The 18,931-nt window shown below is 43.9% G+C and overlaps 1 protein-coding gene across 2 annotated transcripts in view; it reads left to right on the top strand.

Moving 5' to 3' along the window:
- AHCTF1 (AT-hook containing transcription factor 1) overlaps positions 1-18,931 on the top strand; it is a 368,321-nt gene that overhangs the window by 95,360 nt on the left and 254,030 nt on the right. For both annotated transcript variants that reach the window (XM_033936331.1, XM_033936330.1), the window contains exons 8-10: positions 3,942-4,092; positions 17,823-17,955; positions 18,060-18,241. In XM_033936331.1, the coding sequence (XP_033792222.1) occupies positions 3,942-4,092; positions 17,823-17,955; positions 18,060-18,241 (466 nt within the window). The remainder of the gene's footprint in view (positions 1-3,941; positions 4,093-17,822; positions 17,956-18,059; positions 18,242-18,931) is intronic.

The raw sequence follows: 18,931 nt of genomic DNA, 5'->3' as shown, positions 1-18,931 counted from the left end.
CCATGGCGGCATCTGTTGCTTTCCTTAGATCTACTCCTGTTGAGGAAATCTGCAAAGCTGCCACTTGGTCCTCGGTTCTTACATTCACCTCTCATTATTGTCTGGATTCTTTTTCCAGACAGGATGGCCACTTTGGCCAGGCAGTATTACAAAATTTATTCTCCTGATTTGCCAACACTCCCACCATCTCATTCTGGTTAACTTGGAGGTCACCCATATGTGAGAATATGCTGCCTGCTTGTCCTGGGATAAAGCACAGTTACTTACCGTAACAGGTTTTATCCAGGGACAACAGGTAGATATTCTCACAATCCACCCACCTCCCCTGGTTGGCTTCTTAACTAGTTATCTGAACTGACGCTGAGGAGATGCATGCCCTACCTTGAGTGGGAAGGAACTCACACATGCGCGGTATGGCAGTTGCAAACTTTCTAAAAGTTCTTCAAGCAAGTCTGCTTGTGAAGCTGTCCGCATCAGGGCTCCGTGGATGATGTCACCCATATGTGAGAATATCTGCCTGCTGTCCCTGGATAACACCTGTTAACGGTAAGTAACTGCTATTTCCTTAGATTACTCCTTAGTCTTTCACCTCTTAATTTCATCTTATGTACTCTCATTCTGGCGCTTCCTTTCAAATGAAAGAGACGTGCCTCTTGTGCATTTATGCCATGCAGGTATTTACATGTCTCTATCATCTCTATATCTCCCCTATAGAGCAGCCATTCTCAACCCAGTCCTCGGGTCACACCTAGTGTCTTCAGATTTTCAGATTTCCACAATGAATATGCATGAGGGAATTGCATGCAAATCTAACTCATGTATATTCATTGTAGGTATTCTGTAAACCCAATGGGACTAGGTTGGAATGGCTGATCTAAAACAATGTTCTCAAGTTGGTCCTGGAATACCCTCTTGCAAGTCAGGTTTTAAGGATATCTACAATGAATATTCATGAGTTAGAGTTGGCAGTGTATGCAAATCAATCTGATGCATATTCATTGTGGATAGCCTATAAACCTGAGTGGCAAGGGGGTACGCCAGGACTAAGTCAGGAAATATTGATCTAGAAGAACATTTTACTTTTGCCGTTCCTTTACATATACAGTCAAACCTCAGTTTACGAGTGCACTGGTTTGCGAATGTTTTGCAAGACGAGCAAAACATTTGCAAAGTCAGCGCCTCGGAAAGCGAGTTTGAGTCGATTTACGAGCGCTACCCCCTGTGAACCGGCATCCCCCCCCCCTGCGATCCTACATCCTCCCCCAAGCACCGGGACCCTTGCTTGCCCTTCTGCCCTGGACAGCAACGTCGCATAGCAGCATGGTGTGATTGTTGCATCCCCTATTGCTGGCCAGGGGCCTTCCACTCCGGATTTCGGATTGGGTGACTGTCAACAGATGCAAGTCTCTCTGTTTGTATATCTGTTCTGGTGCAGGACAGATGAGCGCCCTTGGAGCGCAAGTGGTCGATCAATCGCCTGGAACTGATGGCGATTCATCTGGCCTTCCTGCATTTCCAGGGTCGTCCCCTATCATCGAACAATCTGAGTGTTCTCATACAATGCTACAGCGGTGATTTACTTCAACCGTCAGGGAGGCATGAGGAGTCCTTCCTTGAACGTGGAGGCTCAGTTGCTCTTTTGTTGGGTAGAAAGATACCTGGTAGCACTGTCCGGCTCACGTGGCAGGCATGGACACAGCGTTCAGGCACAGGACCTTGGAGAGCGGTCTCTCTCCCGGAGAGCATTTGAATGCATAGTACACTGATGGGAGCACTGTGTTCGACCTTGTGGTGACTGCGGCGAACAAGGCGGCTGATCGGTTTTACAGTCATCAAGAGGCCGGCAGTGACGGCCTGAACACTCTGGTGCAGCCCTGGCCACAGGAGGGTCTTCTTTGCGCTTTCGCTCCATTGCCCATGATAGGGCGTCTGTTGCGTCGAATAGCAGAGCACCGGGGGGGGGGGGGGGACAGTGATCTTGGTGGCTCTCGATTGGCCAAGGCAGCTGTGGTATGCCGACCTGGTTTGGGTACGGTGGGGCTAGGGTCTACAGTTGCCCTGTCACCCTTGTCTCCTCACACAGGGGCCGATTGCTCTGCAGGACCTGGACCTCTTTGGTCTTAGGGCATGGCTCTTGAGCACGCAGCTTGGGGCTTCTCTACTGCAGTAATAGCTACATTGCTTCACAGCAAATGGAAGTCCATGTTGGTGGCCTACGCAAATGTTTGGTGGTACTGCCATCTGTGTGGTACACCAGCTATCAGGAGGATCCTTCTCCCTCGGTTCCTTGGGTGCTGGAGTTTCTGCAGGGTGACCTGAAAAAGGGCCTTGTAGTGGCTTCCCTACAGATTCAGACTGCAGGTCTGTCCTGCCCGGGCCCTATTGCCTTGAGGGACTCTCTAGCGGTCCATCTGGACGTGGTCCGTTTTTTATGGGGCGCGGTTCATATGAGGCCTCATTTACGCCTCCCTTGTCCGATGTGGAATCTGAATCTGGTTATCCGCGCCCTGGCACGCCCGTCTTATGAGCCTCTGGAGCAGGTGTCCCTGATGGATCTCACTATCAAAATGGTATTCCTTGTGGCTATCATGTCGGCTTGGAGAGTTTCGGAGCTTCAGGTTCTTTCTTGTCGGGATCCTTTCTTGTGTATTATGGATACCATGGTGCTCATGCATACAGTTCTTTCCTTCCTTTCCCAAAAGTGGTTTCTGTTTTCCATGTGAATCAGAAAGTTTGACTTCTGGTGTTTGTTCCTTACAGTTCAAAGGCCCAGGATCAGGTGCTGTGGTCCCTGGATGTGCGCAAGATTTTGCTGCAGTATTTGGAGGTTACCAACGAGTTTTGTGTCTCGGACCACCTGTTCATCCTGGTGGGTCCGGCCTGCTAGGGCAAGCCTGCCTCTAAGACTACCATTTCAAGATGGATTTGAGTGGCCATTTCTGCTGCTTAGGTAGCGGCAGGAAATAAGCCTCCCCTCGGAGTGCAGGCTCAATCTACCAGAGGGATTTCCTCCTCCTGAGCCGAGTTCTCAGTGGTGTCTCCGGATGAGATTTGCAGGGCTGCTCTGTGGTCCTCCTTGCATAGCTTCACCAAGTTTTACAGGCTTGATGTGGCAGCCAAGCAGGAAGCTGCTTATGGTGCCTCGGTGTTGGCAGCGAGCTCATCAGGCCCACCCTGATGTTTTTGGGACTGCTCTGTTACGTCACACCGGTCCTGGAGTAAAAGAGGATTGTAGAAGAACGAAAGATTAGGTTCTTATCTGCAATATACTCTCTTTATTCTGGGAACCCGCCCTATGTATGTCCGATTTTGCTGATCGCCTGCCTTGAAGTACTGGTAAGCTGGATTTAAGTTTCGGGCCAGCCTTTATAAGAGTGCCATCTGACTAGATGTAGCACTACATTTGGGGAAGACCCTGGTTTAGCGCCCCCTTCTAACAGTGCAGGCTGTCTCCCTATAGCACTTTTTGTCATTCTGGTTTCTATGTTTCATAACCTGTTTTCTAGTTTTCATTGTTGCTGTTTTGTATTTGTTAATATGAGCAGATTTGATTTGTTTAGTGAGGAGTTCCCCCGTTTCTCTCTCTGCCTTGTTTATTATCTTCTGTAGATGTTCCTGGCTGCTTGAAGACTGACTGGTGTCCAAGGAGCATGCTCCAGGATATGCTAGCAGAGGGGAGGAGATAAGACTTCAATCATCTGAGGCTTCCTACAGTGTCTGGCGGCAAGGGATGAATAAACCCACTGGTCCTGGAATGAAGGGAGGATTTGCAAGAAAGAAGATTAGCAAAGGTAAGAACCTAATCTTTCGTAGCTGTTGATGGTGAATTTCATGAAAAAATGTGAGACTTCGAATTAGCTGCTTTTTTAAGCATTTGGACATTATAGTGTTGACTTGAAAATGTTTAGATATTTCAAATAACAGTATTTTTTGTCTTTCAGGGTTTGGAGTATTGTGAAGAACGGTACAGTCTAGATCTCACATGTGGTAATTTCTCCCTAAGAGGTCAGACTAGCAATACCAAATTGCTAAGTTTCCAAACTGTTGAGAAATTTCGTAGTCATGGAGAAAGAGATGAGAGCATGACTGAAGGTTTGTTACTATGAGCTTGCTATACTGGAAATTCTATTTCTTTATTTGCTATAATGGCATTTTTCTGAAGAGTTGCTTTCTCCTCTTCTCATTTCCAAACCTGAGTAAAATTATTTAAGTCTCTTGTTCTAACTAGCTTTTTGCTGGTCTGAGTTCTTATAAAGTAGGTGGAAAATTATAACTGATGAAAACCATCCCAGACTAAGAAGTTAAAATTAATTGCTGATAAATTAGATGTTAAGGAATGATACCCGTGGGTTTTGGTTTGGTTTCCAATTATTGAATTCCTTTCCTAGAACTTACTGTACAGCTTTCAAAGTACTATTCACTTTGCTACAATTGTAATATTAACAATAGAAAAAGGCCACATAGGCCCATCCAATTTGCCCAGCTGAGGTGCAAATGCACAACAGACGAAGATTCAGTGCCCGACAACATGATGCACGACTTACTCCTACTGGAGCGATGGTCTAGGACTTGGCAACTCAACTTCAATGCCAAAAAATGCAAAGTTATGCACCTGGGCAGCCAGAATCCATGCAAGTCTTATACCCTTAATGGCGAGATCCTAGCAAAAACGGTAGCAGAACGAGACTTGGGGGTAATCGTCAGTGAGGACATGAAGTCTGCCAATCAAGTGGAGCAGGCTTCGTCCAAGGCAAGACAAATCATGGGCTGCATACGAAGGGGTTTCGTCAGTCGTAAGGCGGAAGTCATTATGCCATTGTATAGATCCATGGTGAGGCCCCACCTGGAATACTGTGTGCAATTCTGGAGGCCGCATTATCGCAAGGATGTGCTGAGACTGGAGTCGGTGCAAAGAATGGCCACCCGGATGGTCTCGGGACTCAAGGATCTACCATACGAAAACGGCTTGACAAATTACAGCTATACTCATAAGAACATAAGAAGTTTCCTCCGCTGAGGCAGACCATAGGTCCATCCTGCCCAGCGGTCCGCTCCCGCGGTGGCCCATCAGGCCCATCGCCTGAGTAGTGGTCTATACCTATCTATACCCTTCAATCCCTTTTTCTTCTAGGAATCTATCCAAACTTTCTTTGAAACCATTTAATGTTTTCTTGTCTACAACAGCCTCTGGAAGCACGTTCCATGTATCCACCACCCTCTGAGTGAAAAAGAACTTCCTAGCGTTTGTTCTAAACCTGTCCCCTTTCAATTTCTCCGAGTGCCCCCTTGTACTTGTGGTGGTCCTTAATTTGAAAAATCTGTCCCTGTCTACTTTTTCTATGCCCTTCAGGATCTTGAAGGTTTCTATCATGTCTCCTCTAAGTCTCCGCTTTTCCAGTGAGAAAAGTCCCAACTGCTTCAACCTGTCGGTATATGGGAGATTTTCCATTCCCTTTATCAGTTTAGTTGCTCTTCTCTGTACTCCCTCAAGTACTGCCATGTCCTTCTTGAGGTACGGCGACCAGTACTGGACACAGTACTCCAGATGCGGCCGCACCATTGCACGATACAGCGGCATGATGACTTCCTTCGTCCTGGTCGTAATACCCTTCTTAATGATACCCAACATTCTGTTAGCTTTCTTTGAGGCTGTAGCGCACTGCGCCGATGCCTTCAGTGTTGCGTCTATCATCACTCCCAGGTCTCTCTCCAGGTTACTGACCCCTAGCGGTGTTCCCCCCATTCTGTATGTGAACATCGGGTTCTTTTTCCCCACGTGCATGACCTTGCAGAGAGAGGGGGGACATGATCGAGACGTTCAAGTATCTTACGGGCCGCATCGAGGCGGAGGAAGATATCTTCTTTTTCAAGGGTCCCACGACAACAAGAGGGCATCCGTTGAAAATCATGGGCGGGAAACTACGAGGTGACACCAGGAAATTCTTTTTCACTGAAAGAGTGGTTGATCGCTGGAATAGTCTTCCACTACAGGTGATTGAGGCCAGCAGCGTGCCTGATTTTAAGGCCAAATGGGATTGGCACATGGGATCTCTTCACAGGGCAAAGGTAGGGGAGGGACATTAAGGTGGGCAGACTAGATGGGCCGTGGGCCCTTATCTGCCATCTATTTCTATGTTTCTATGTTCTACCTTGGTTAAACATATCATACCATGTGCAGCCCAACAATTATTCCCTCAGCCTTCATATTTACTTGATCCTTCAATCTATATCAAACAGTGCCATCTATATAAGTCCCAAGTGTCAGAAATCATTAATGTAGGGGGCGTGGCCTGACGATCATGGCCGCCGGACGTGCCGACTGAGCTCTCCTCGCCACGGTGTGACTAAATAAGAACTATCTAGCTCACTAAATATACTGAAACGCTACAATCCCAAACCGGAGCAATCTACTTCGACGTAGCTATTTGTCATGTCTTCCAACAAACCATCTAAGACGGAGCAATCCGGACCTGGACCCACTAGCGGTAAGAGGCCTAAACACGAGGTCGCCTCTCCCGTAAAGCTGCCACCAATCTCAGTGGAATCGCAACTCGAGCTTATCTTAACAGAGATACGGGCATTTAAAAATCTCATGTCCCAGCAAGTGGAAGAATCTCAGCTTATTAAAGCTGAAATAGAAGCTTTAAACGCACAGTTCACCGATGCACGCCACAGAATAGACGCCCTAGAGGATTTCAAAAAACAACACGCTGTAAACGTCTCCCTCATACCGCAGCACTGTAAAGACATTGCCGCGTTGCAGTCGGATCTGGAAGATCTGTCGAATAGAAGCCGCCGATGCAATGTACGCATCCTGGGAATTCCTGAGTCGTCCGAAGGATCGGACACCATCGCTTTTCTGCAAACCTTAATTCCATCTCTGCTAGATATAACCTTCGACCCGCCACTGGAACTGGAACGCGCACACAGGGTTCCATCCAGGCCTGCTCCGAACCAGAAGACACCTCGACCTATCGTAGTCAAGCTGCTGCGCTACCAACATGCCTTAAAGATTCTAACCTCAGCTAAGGAAAAAAAACAGATTCTGTACCAGGGCAAGAAGATTCTTTTCGTTCTGGATCTGGCCAAAACCACCGCGGCCAAGAGAAAGCTTTTCCTACAATTGCGACAAGATCTAAAGGACATCGGAGCCCGCTTCGGATTGCTTTACCCGGCGTAAATGATTGTAACCCATAATAACAAAACTGTAACGTACATGAATCCTGCTGATCTTCAGATGTATATTGAATCTATTCAGATGCACTAATCCTATCATGTCTCCCTAGTATCTCACAAAAGTGTTTCAAAATTCAAATGTATTATTTTCTCACAGTCCTAGTGTGCTAATGATATCAGCCTTTTTCACTCTTGCACTGTGATGAAGTGACAGCCTTTCTGCCTCTGGTTGCTCATGAGGTTTCAAGCCCACCCGTTCTTAGCTTTCTTCTTTAACTTGTCATTCCTCTGGTACTGTTTGCCTTTTCTAGGTATGACATTTTGTTGTTATATACAGGTTCAGAATTGGTTTTCCTATTTGAAATTATCCATGTCTCTGTTTGCTAACACACATACACGATTTTATTCCAAAACCAGCATAATAATGGTAATGTTTCCTTTTTATGACTAATTTGCATATACTATCTTTTAATGTCAATGGACTTAATCATTGTATTAAGCGGAAAAAAGTGTCGAATTATGTAAGATCATTGAATCCTGATATTGTCCTCTTTCAAGAAACCCATCTTTCCCATGCTGACAATCTAAGAACCACCCTGTCAGGTTATAATGCTCCTATTTTCTCTCCTTCACAGAAAAAAAAAATGGTGTCTCCATCTATATTAGATCCTCTTTACCTATAGTTATACACTCTCAAAAAACTGATCTGGAAGGAAGATGGTGCTTATTACATGCTACACTTCATGATTCTCATTTTACTCTGCTAAATGTCTACGCCCCGGTGTCTGACACCCCAGATTTCTATCTCTCACTACAATCACTGCTTCTTCCTTTCTCACAGTACCCAATCATAATAGGAGGGGATCACAACCAACCACTTGATTATATTTTAGATAGAACCTCTACATGTAGACCCTCCAAGTCCAAAACTCTAGTAGAACTTAATTCTTTAATTCTTAACTATACCTTAATTGACCCATGGAGACTCTTACATCCCACACAACGAGACTACACACATTTCTCAGCTCCCCATAATTCCTACTCTAGGCTGGACTATTTCTTATTGTCCTCTACCTTAGGCTCAGATATAACACAAGCTACTATACACCCCATTCTTATATCAGCCCATGCACCAGTATCTATTTCGCTTACTCTAAAAGGTCCCTCCAGTCCCTCATCTTGCTGGAGACTGAATAGTGCCATATTAGTCGACGAAGAAGCGGTTCGCAAGCTTCACACTTTCACCGAAGACTTTTTTCTACGCAATTCCTCACCAGATATTTCCCCAACCACATTATGGGAAGCCTATAAAGCTACACTGAGAGGGCAAATTATTAGTTTAATGGCATGGAAGAAAAAGCAAATGAACCAACATCTCCTTACATTAGAAGCTGACATTAAATCACTGGAATCGCAATATTCCTCTGACCTATCCAATTCTATCATACGCTCACAACTTATAAAACTCAAATATGAATATAACTCTTCTGCATCCAAACTAGCTAATCATGATATATTTCTTCTGAAATCAGGGCACTATATTGGTGGCAACAAAATTGGAAAATCTTTGGCTCAATATCTTAACGGGAAAAGCAAAAAACGATCACATATCACCTCTATCATGACCTCAAGTGGCTCCCTAACTACTGACAAATGAACTATAGAATCTGAATTTGAAAATTTCTATCTTAAATTGTTTCAATCTGAATCCTTCTTTACAACTGATGACCTTTCAAAGTATCTTGACTCTATTAGTCATCCGGAACTATCCTCCAATCTCAAAACTATTTTAAATGAACCTCTGACTACTACAGAAATCCAAACTACTATCAAAACGCTTGCCAATAATAAATCCCCCGGCCCAGATGGCATAACTAGTGAATTCTACAAAACATTTTCCTTAATTCTCTCTCCTCACTTACTCTCCTATTTTAATTTCATTCAAATGCATCCTGATCTCCAAAGAAATTTTTCGGAAGCCCATATTGTCATCTTTCCCAAACCAGGCAGAGATAGTACGCAACCCAAAAACTATAGGCCCATTTCACGACTTAACTCCTACTACAAAATTCTAACCAAAATTCTATCCACCAGGCTTAACAACGTAATTGACTGCATAATTTCTCCCGAACAAGTTGGATTTATTAAACATAGATTTATTGGTGACAACCTACGCATTTTCCATACTGTCAATGACTTTGCCAAAACCATCTCAGAGCCTGCAATAGGCCTTGCCATTGATGCGGAGAAAGCCTTTGATCGGGTAGAATGGAGGTTCTTGTTGCAGGTTCTGAGATGGTTCAACCTAGGGGAATCTTTTATCTCATGGATTCAGGCACTATACTCTAAACCACTCTCCAAGATTCTCATTAACGGAACTCTTTCCTCACCAATCACTTTAGGAAGAGGCACTAGACAAGGCTGCCCCCTCTCCCAGCTCCTTTTTAATATATCCCTGGAACCGCTCCTCTTAGCGATTAAACAATCTCCTTTAATGCAGGGCATCCCCTTAGCTACTAGAGAGCTCAAAGTCGCAGCATACGCTGACGATATTATGCTCTTCATTAGGAACCCCTCGACTTCTCTCCCCTCTTTTATACAACTCACAGACACTTACTCCACATTTTCCGGATATAAAGTTAACTGGGAAAAATCCGTTATACTACCTCTCAATGATCTGATAGCTCAAATTGAATTATCTTCATTTCCATTCGCATGGTCCTCCTCTCCAATTAAATATTTGGGTATTCACATACACAAAGATCGAGACATTGTAATGGACACCAATGTCACCAAATTGAAAGATCTTGTCATAGCATCCATCTCTAAATGGAAACCTCTTTATCTGTCCTGGTGGGGACGCTTATCATCCCTCAAGATGACCTTAGCACCACAGATTATCTACATTTTAACTATGCTTCCCTATCTAGCAAAACCTTCTCTATATAAATGGTTAGACAAACGAATTTCAGACTTTATGTGGGGCAACAAAAAACCCAGGATAGCTTTAAACTTACTAAAAGCACCCAGGATGTATGGAGGAGTAAATATTCCTGATTTTCGCAATTATCAAATAGCATCACTAGCTAAATATGGATCACAATGGATCATATGCTCTCACTCCCAATCTGCTTCTTTACTACCCACCTGGCTAGAGCTCGAGGTTTCAATATGTAACCCAATCCCCATCAATATAGTGCCTACTATGTCTATTCCTTCAAGACTCAAATCCTTCTCTCTGTTCACAGCCACAACTGCCGCACTCCGTATACTAGACCACAAGGCTTCTCACTCGATTTTCGCTCAAAGAAATATGGCCCTCTGGAACAATCCAGCCATTAAACGCAACAAAAGGATTTTTCACTGGACGTCCTGGAGTAAATTGGGTATATGGCAGGTCCAACAGCTCTATCACAACAACACTTTGCATTCTTTCGCTGATCTTATTGCGTCCTACCCAAACCTTTCTGACAAACAAGCACAATGGTTGTTACTTACCACTATTCTCTCTTCCATACAATACTCATCTACTTCATGCATTAGTACATGGGCCTCTTTACTTGAGACACAAGGAAAAGCAATATCATACTTCTACAAAATTCTACAAGGAGGACAACCCTTATCCAATATAGACATTCAGCGTAAATGGTCACAAGATCTGAATACACAAATCTCAGACAAAGAATAGATTAGATTTTGGACGAAAGTAAATAGACCTCTTCTCTCAGCTAGCATGACACAATCCTTATATTTCCTAATGAGAAGAGCGATATGGACACCACATAGAATGAAATTAGCACATTTAAAAAATGATGATCTCTGTTGGCATTGTCAAAAGTGCCCTGGTACCCTAGCACATATGTTGTATAGCTGTCCTAAAATTTTATCTTTTTGGACACAAATTTGGTCCTTAATTAGATTAATAACCAACTGTACTGCTGAATTATCCTTTGCCATTATTATTATGAGATCTCTCCACCCTTGTTTTAAATTTTGTACCTGCGATCCAAAATTGATTGATATATTGATATCTGTTGGTATACAACATATTTTGCAAAACTGGAAATCCGCTTCTCTTTTAAATTTCACTTTTTGGTGGAACTCTATATGTTTATATAAAAAATTCGAACAACATGCTAATGACAAGAAAAAGACCAATTTCTTATCTTCACTAAGTGATATTTGGACTCCCATTGACGATTACTTACAATCTCTTTAATTATGTGATTATTATTTTTTCGTTTCCACATCTTTAGAGGATATATAACCTATGCTATTATGTCTGCCAATTTCTGTACACTGTTTATTGATTCATGATGTATATTTTTTCCTTTTCCTTATTATTCAATAAACAAAGTGAACTTAAAAAAAAAAAAAGAAATCATTAATGTACAGTACTTCTACTACCACCCCCTGCTAATTTGCTTCTTTCTTGCAACCAATTATTCCTTAGCAGCAGATGAATCCAGAAACTTGTAGATTATGATCATTCACTAGCAGGTGGAGATAGCACTAAACTGAGTTCTGTTATACAGGTTGTCATGCTTCATGATCAACCAGAATTCACTACCTCCAGCAGGCAGATGGATGGTGTCTCATTTATTTATTTCGATTTTTAGCCCGTCCTCCCTGAAGCTCAGAACGGGTTACATCAGGACATTCACAATGCAGACATTATGCAAATGCCGGACATAACAGGTCTTAGGGAAGAGGGTACGATGGGGAAAATTGTTGAAATTTCACAGAGACTAAGTTAGAGGTTGGTCATTAAATACAGGGGTACAAAGGCAGGTTACAGAAAAGTGGGGTAGTCTGTCAGAGTCTGTCTGGATGAAAAGAATGGTCTTTCATACTTTTCACAGATCAGCTGAAAGTATTGTCTTTACTGCTCTCTGGAATGTCATCAGTGAGTTCTGGGATCTTATCTGATTAGACAACTGGCTCTAGAGCTGGGGGATGAAATGACTGTATGAGCGTTTCCGGGCCATTTCCATGTGGAGGGATTTTCCATGGGGGATGCACAATCGTCTTTCCGCGGTTGAGCGTAGGGGGCAATGGGGGTGTACTGATGTAGTTTGGAAGCTATGTATGTACGGGTTATGTTGTAGAATCTTTTGTGGGCAATTACTAGAGTTTTGAAGATGCAGTGTTTCCTGATAGGTAGCCAGTGTTCTGCTTGGAGAGCTGGAGAGGTGGGAAGTTGGGGTTGTATAGGAATCGAAGTGTAGCATTTTGAACCTGCTGAAGCCGTTTGAGTTCCTTTGTGATGATGCCGTTGAAGAGAGAGTTGGAATAGTCTAGTCTAGAAAGTATATAGGCATGAATGAGCTGGGTTAAGTTAGGTTTAGAGAGGTAAAGCTTAACCCTTCGGAGTTGTCGTAGGTACTAGAAGGAAGTGGAGACTACTTGTGAAATGTGTGCTGAGAAGGATAGATAGCCATCCAGTATCACCCCAAGGCTGCGTGCATGGTCCTTTGCTGTTAGGGAGGTTGACTCCCAGGTTAATGTTGGGTGGGTGAAGTTGGTGCTTCTCTTTCTGATCCAGAGAAGTTCAGTTTTAGAGGCGTTCAGCTGGAGTTTGTTGGCTGTCATCCAGCTCTTTAATTCGGAGAGGCAGTGTTAGAGATTGGAGAGTTGGGAAGATCGGTTTTCACCCAGCAGGAGCAGTAGCTGGAGGTCGTCCACTTAGGAGTGGATTTTAATGTGTTTGTTAGCAATATCTATGATTGGCCTAATGTAGAGGTTGAATAGGAGAGGGGATAATAGGGCACCTTGGGGGACTCTGTATTTGATGGGTTTGGGATCAGATTTGCTTGGGCCTAGAAGTACAGTTTGAGTTCTTTGGTGGAGGAAGGAAGTGAACCATTTGTGGGCGGAGTTCTTGATTCCAAGGTTTGTGAGTCAGAGTAATAGGAGTTGGTGATCGATTGCGTCGAAGGCTGTGCTTAAGTCTAGTAGTACTAGTAGGGCATCGTTCTCTTTATCAAGTATTGACCAGCTGTCATCGATGATATCCAGGACGAACTCCGTACTATGTCCAGCTCGGAAGCCTGATTGGAAGGGGGAGAGGGCTATGGTTCCCTGCTCTTCTACAAATGATAGTAGAGGGTGTAGAACTATCCTTTCCAGAAGTTTGGAGGAAAAGGGAGGTTGGAGACAGGGATGTTTGGGTCTAGGGTGGGCCTTTTGAGGGTGGGTTTGATAATGGCTGATTTCCAGCTGTGAGGATTCTTCCCTGTAGCTAGAGAGGTGTTTATGATGGGGAGGATGGATTCTGCTAGGGCATCTGCTGTGGATAGAAGGAGGCTGGACGGGCAGGGGTCAAGGATAGTATGGGAAGGTCTGAGCTCTTTCAGGGTTTTAAGGAACTTGTTGTGTGTGGCCGGGTGTAACTGGGAGAGGGTTCTATTTGGTACAGTTTCAGGAGTGTGTGGGTAGGGGATTTGGGGGGAGCTTCTGATCGGGGTGGTATCAAGTTTATTGCAGATGTCATCAGTTTTGGTCTGGAAGAAGTCGGAGAGGTTTTCGCTGTCCAGGTTAGTGGGGTTGTTGTTCCTATTAGAGAATGATATGGGGGGAAAAATCTGTCCTCGTCACCAGACTGCCGTCCCCTTCACCGCCCCATCCCCATTGCATCCACTCTTCCCTATCGTCACCTCACTGCCCTTTGGCACCCCTTGTGTGGTTCGTGTATCTCCCTCCCTCCCACTTACCTTTGCGGCGCGTTTTAAGGTTTGAGTAGCTTGTTGAAAGCCCCTGCAGTGTTCGTGCAGTCGTGTGTGTGTGTGGGCGGAAGCTTCTCCTCTGACTCTCTCTTCCCCATTCCCCAGCATCTTCTCCCTACTCTCTCTTCCCCATTCCCCAGCATCTTTTCCCTACTCTCTCTTCCCCATTTCCCAGCGTACTCTCTTTCTTCCCCAGTTCCCTTCAGGTTGCTTCAGCGTCTTCTCCATTCCATCCCCCCACCCCCAGCACTCTTCATGCGGTCCAACAGCTCCCTCCCACCGGCCAGCCATGCATCTCCCTCCCTCTCTTCCCTTTACCTTCTTTTTGTGGCGATTTTGTGTTGTATTGCAGCCGGAGCCTTGAAGTCTCGTCACGTTGGCTGCTGGAAAAGTCTCCTCCAATGCAACTGGAAACAGGAAGTTGCGTCAGAGGAGACTTTTCCAGCAGCCACATGCGACGTGACTTCAAGGCTCTGGCTGCAATACAATGCAAAATCGCCACAAAGAGAAGGAAAGGGAGGGAGGGAGATGCACGGCTTGCGGGAGAAAGGGGGCTGTTGGACCGCACGCTCGTTCACTATGCGTGCTCACTCCTTTAACTGCGGAGATAAATCCATTCACCGGTCCATGGGGCGGTGAATGGCCTTGTCCCCGTACTTGCAGTGACCCTTTTTTTGTCACTATTTTGGCGGGTTAGCTGCGGTTAGCCGCGGGTAACAACCACCGTGTCTTCTCTAGTTCCTATCTCCCTGGTCGGCAGTGAAGAGGTGGTTTGTCAGGGTGAATAGGCGTTTGGACCTATTTGGAATTCTCTATAGGAGTTGAGTGTAGTATGTTTTCTTAGCTTCTAGGATAGCGGTTTTGTAGAACGCTGAGAGGTTTTTCTAGTGGGTCTTAGTCTCCTTGTTTTGGTTCTTGACCCACTGCCTTTCTGCTTGCCGTAGTGTTCTTTTATGTGTCTGAAGGTTGCTGGTGAACCGGAGGCAGGAGGCTTGGTGGTATATCGGGCTGTTCTTTCCCGGGCCAGACCATTGTAGAAGGCCTTGATTCCTGAATGCCAGGTGGTGGCAACCAGGTCAATGGAGTGGGAATGTTGGTTGCAGGTATTACTGAGGTTTCTGATGCTAACGGCCATGGTTTGGGGATCGACTGTCCTTGATCTGAGTTAATGTGGTTTTTGAGGGTCCATTGGGTGGGATGTGTGAGGGAATTGGAATTCAATGAGGTGGTGGTCAGACCATGGGACTGGGGTGACCGTACAGTGCACCTGTCGGGGTTCCGTGTCATTGTCTTTGTGTATGAAGAGTAAGTCTAGTGTGTTATCGGCTGAGTGTGTGGAGGTGGATATTGCTTGGTGGAAGCCCAAGTCTGTGATGGTGGACAGGAAGTCCTGGCACATCCCAGAGGTTGAGGTGTAATCTGGGTAGTTGAAGATAGTCACGTGTTTGTAGGAAATGAATAGTTTTGTGATGAAGTCAAGGAGGGTTTCAGGGCCTCCATAGGGGAATTGGGCGCTCTGTATACATTACATTACTGATTTCTATTCCATCATTACCTTGCGGTTCAAGGCGGATTCCATATGAGTTGTCAGGACATTTAGGAGTACATTAGGAGTTGTCTGGACATTTTCGGAGGTGTTAAAGAGTGAAGTGGAATGCAAAATGGGGCTTGAGATGGATCTTGCTGTGTTAGTTTGTCTTTATGTAGTTTTTGAATAGCAGGGCTTTTATTTCTTTTTTGAAGGTTTTATAGTCTGCGGTCAAGATTAGTAAATTGGAGAGTTGGTGGTCTAGTTTTGCTGCTTGGGTGGCTAGGAGGTCATCGTACATTTTTTTTCGTTTGACATTTTTTTTTGGAGGATGTGTGAATAGTGCGTGGGTTCTCCTATGTCTGTTTGTGGTGGTTTGAATTAGTCAGTTGTTCAAGTAGGCTGAGCTGTCTCTGTTTATGGCTTTGAATTGCAGGCAGTAGAATTTGAAGAGTATTCTTGCTTGTATTGGGAGCCAGTGCAAGTCGAGGTATTCTGTGATGTGGTCGTATTTCCTCAGTGAGTAGATAAGTCTTAGAGCTGTATTTTGTACTGTTTGTAGTTGTTTTATCATGTTTGTGGGGCAAGGGAGATATAGGATGTTGCATTAGTCTAGTAGACCTAGGACTAGGGATTGGACCACTAGCTGAATTGTTTTCTGTCGAAAAATTTTCAAACTTGTCTTAGGTTTCTCATGACTGCGAATGATTTTTGTATTGTTTTGTTGATTTGTGGCTGCATGGTACAGCCTCTATCTAGCAGCGTTCCCAGAAGTTTTAGAGTGGGTTGAATGAGGTATGTGATAGTTTATTACAAGGTTTGTTAAGGTTGGTGTTTTGCTATTTTTGAGGAGGTGATATTGTCCTTGGGTCCTATTGTGAAGGCTAGGGCTTCTTGTGAGGGGAGGGTGATGGAGTCTAATAATCTAGGTGAGGTGGATGACTTGATGGCTGCTATTCTGCCACCCTTTTTGGTGGGGCGGGAGCAAACTAAGTCTTGGTAGCCCAGAGTTCAGAGCTCACCCAGTGCTATCCCGCCAGGTTTTTTTTTTATCATAAGGGCATCCCAGCCTTTGTCTTGGGTCAGGTCAGCTCTTGGTTGTCTTTGCTACTTTGCTCTTCTTTGAGTTTCTCAGTTCTGTTGAGATTGTGGTTATTTAGATTAAGCAGTGCCGACGAAAATGGTTAGAGGTTTGAACCAAAAGAAGTATGAGAAGAGACTGGAAGACTTAAATATGTATACTCTGGAGGAGAGGAGGTACAGGGGATATATGATACAGGCATTTAAATACTTGAAAGGTATTAATATAAAACCAAATCTCTTCCAGAGAAGAGACCATGGTAAAACTAGAGGGCGTAATTTGAGGTTGTGGGGAGGAAGACTCAGAAGCAATGTTAGCAAATTATTTTTCACAGAGAAGTTAGTAAATGCCTGGAATGCCCTCCCGAGGGTGGAGAGGAAAACGGTGATGGAATTCAAAAAAGCGTGGGATAATTAGAAAATGAAGAATGTAAATTAAAGAGCTAAGGCCGGAACTGGACAGACTTGTTCGGGCTGTGTCCCATATGTGATGATTTGGTGTAGGATTGGGCTGGGGAGGGCATCAACGGAAACTCCACTAATTTGGAACATGAGGATATTACTGGCCAGACTTTATGGTAGATATCCTGCAAGCAGGATGGTTAAATAGGATGGAGTGAACTTGGATGGCAACTTCAGCATTTGGAACCTAGGACAATACAAGGTGGACTGTACAGTCTGTGACTCAGAAATATTAAAGAAGAGACAAGTTAATTTAATCATATATTTGTAATGGGTATAACTAATGGGCAGAATGGATGAACTGTTCAGGTCTTTATCTGCTGTCATTTACTATGTTACTTTTGGGGGTATACTTGGTGGTGCCAGGTCCCTCCCTCATCCCATCCTCCTTTCTCTGAATCCATGATTCTTAGCTTAAAAGTCCACCACTAATAGAGAGTAAGCTTTCCAAACTGATAACCAACAAACCAAAGTAGAATCTGATATTGAGACAGATAAACAAATCAATAACTCATAAGCAATACTAAACCAATGTTAAAACAGAGGAGAAAGACAACAATGTTGAAATGTTAGCTTAAGCAGCCCAAGAGTAAAAAAAGCAGCAATAAAATGCAAAGTCACAGTGGCAAAACTAAAACACAGCAGTAAAAGCAGCAAGAATTCCTGTTCACAGTCAATGCTCATACGAACTCCAGCACTGGCCTCCTGACTCCTACCATAAAGAAAGGCTGTCCTTTGTTAGAAGAACATATTAACTGACTGAAAGGAATAATGAGCATTACCATTCTAAATAAAACTGGCTTGAAACTGGAATATTAGATTTATGTTCTGAAAACAATTTTTTCTTCTAGCTACATCGCCTGACACCAGTGTTTCGGTCTTCTGCTGGCAGGTGAATACATATGGACAAGGAAAACCTTCTACTTATTTGGGTGTGTTTGACATAAATCGTTGGTATCATGCTCAAATGCCAGATTCATTAAGGTAGGGGAATGCATTATAGCTGCATTTATTTTTGTTACTGTTCAGAAGTAAAAGCAGTGTACTCTTCAGATTTATACTCTTAACTGTATATTTTTTGTATTCAGACCAGGTGAATTTCTTCATAATTGCCCCTATTTTGCTTTATGGTCATTGGATGCAGTAGTGAGCATGACTTCTCCACACTACATTTTGGATATCCTGGTACATGAACGAAGTTTAAATCGTGGGGTTCCTCCATCATATCCACCTCCTGAACAGTTCTTTAATCCTAGCACATATAATTTTGGTATGTATTATGTCCTATTCTTTAAATTTTATCAAAAATGAAATAGTCCAAGAGATGTTTTAAGGAGGGGTGCATGTATTTGTAGAGCTATTGCAAATGAATTGAATGTTGGTGCAGTATAAACAATTTAGTTTTCTCAAGACTTAAAGTGCATTTATTTACCAAATCTGTTTTGTCTGATGTATATAGCTATTTAAATCTCTTAGTACAGGAACCTAGGTGAATAAAGTTTTCTTCAGTTGTTAAATCTACAGAATTTATGCTCACAAATGACATTTTCATTTTTTAGACATTTTACAAGTGATGCGACTATTTAGGTTATCTGACAAGCACATTGTTTTCCTTGGATAAGCTGGATAATGCAGCCACACTTAGCTGCTGTTCTTTGTCAACTAGTAATGATGAAACTTTCTTCCTCTAGTTAGTGGTTCAAGGTTTTCCTGCCTCACTGATGTCATAGGAGTCTGAAATTAGTCCTTTTTTTTTTTTTTTTTTTCTTGTACAATCCCACTTTATTCCGGGACCAGTGGGTTATTTCTGTCTACCCGTCAGGACTTTGTAGGAAGCCTCAAACTTCAGAGACTTAAGCCCCTCCCCCTCTTTCCTCTTCACTGTCCCTGAAACCCTGTAGGAGCTTGCCTTCTGGAGGGTTCCCTGCTTGTCAGTAAGTCCTCTGGATAGCCTGCACAT

Source organism: Geotrypetes seraphini, chromosome 3 (genome assembly GCF_902459505.1).
Source record: "Geotrypetes seraphini chromosome 3, aGeoSer1.1, whole genome shotgun sequence".
Taxonomy (NCBI): Eukaryota; Metazoa; Chordata; class Amphibia; order Gymnophiona; family Dermophiidae; genus Geotrypetes; species Geotrypetes seraphini.
The sequence above is the reverse complement of the archived record's forward strand: the minus strand, read 5'-3'. Positions and strand labels throughout refer to the sequence as shown.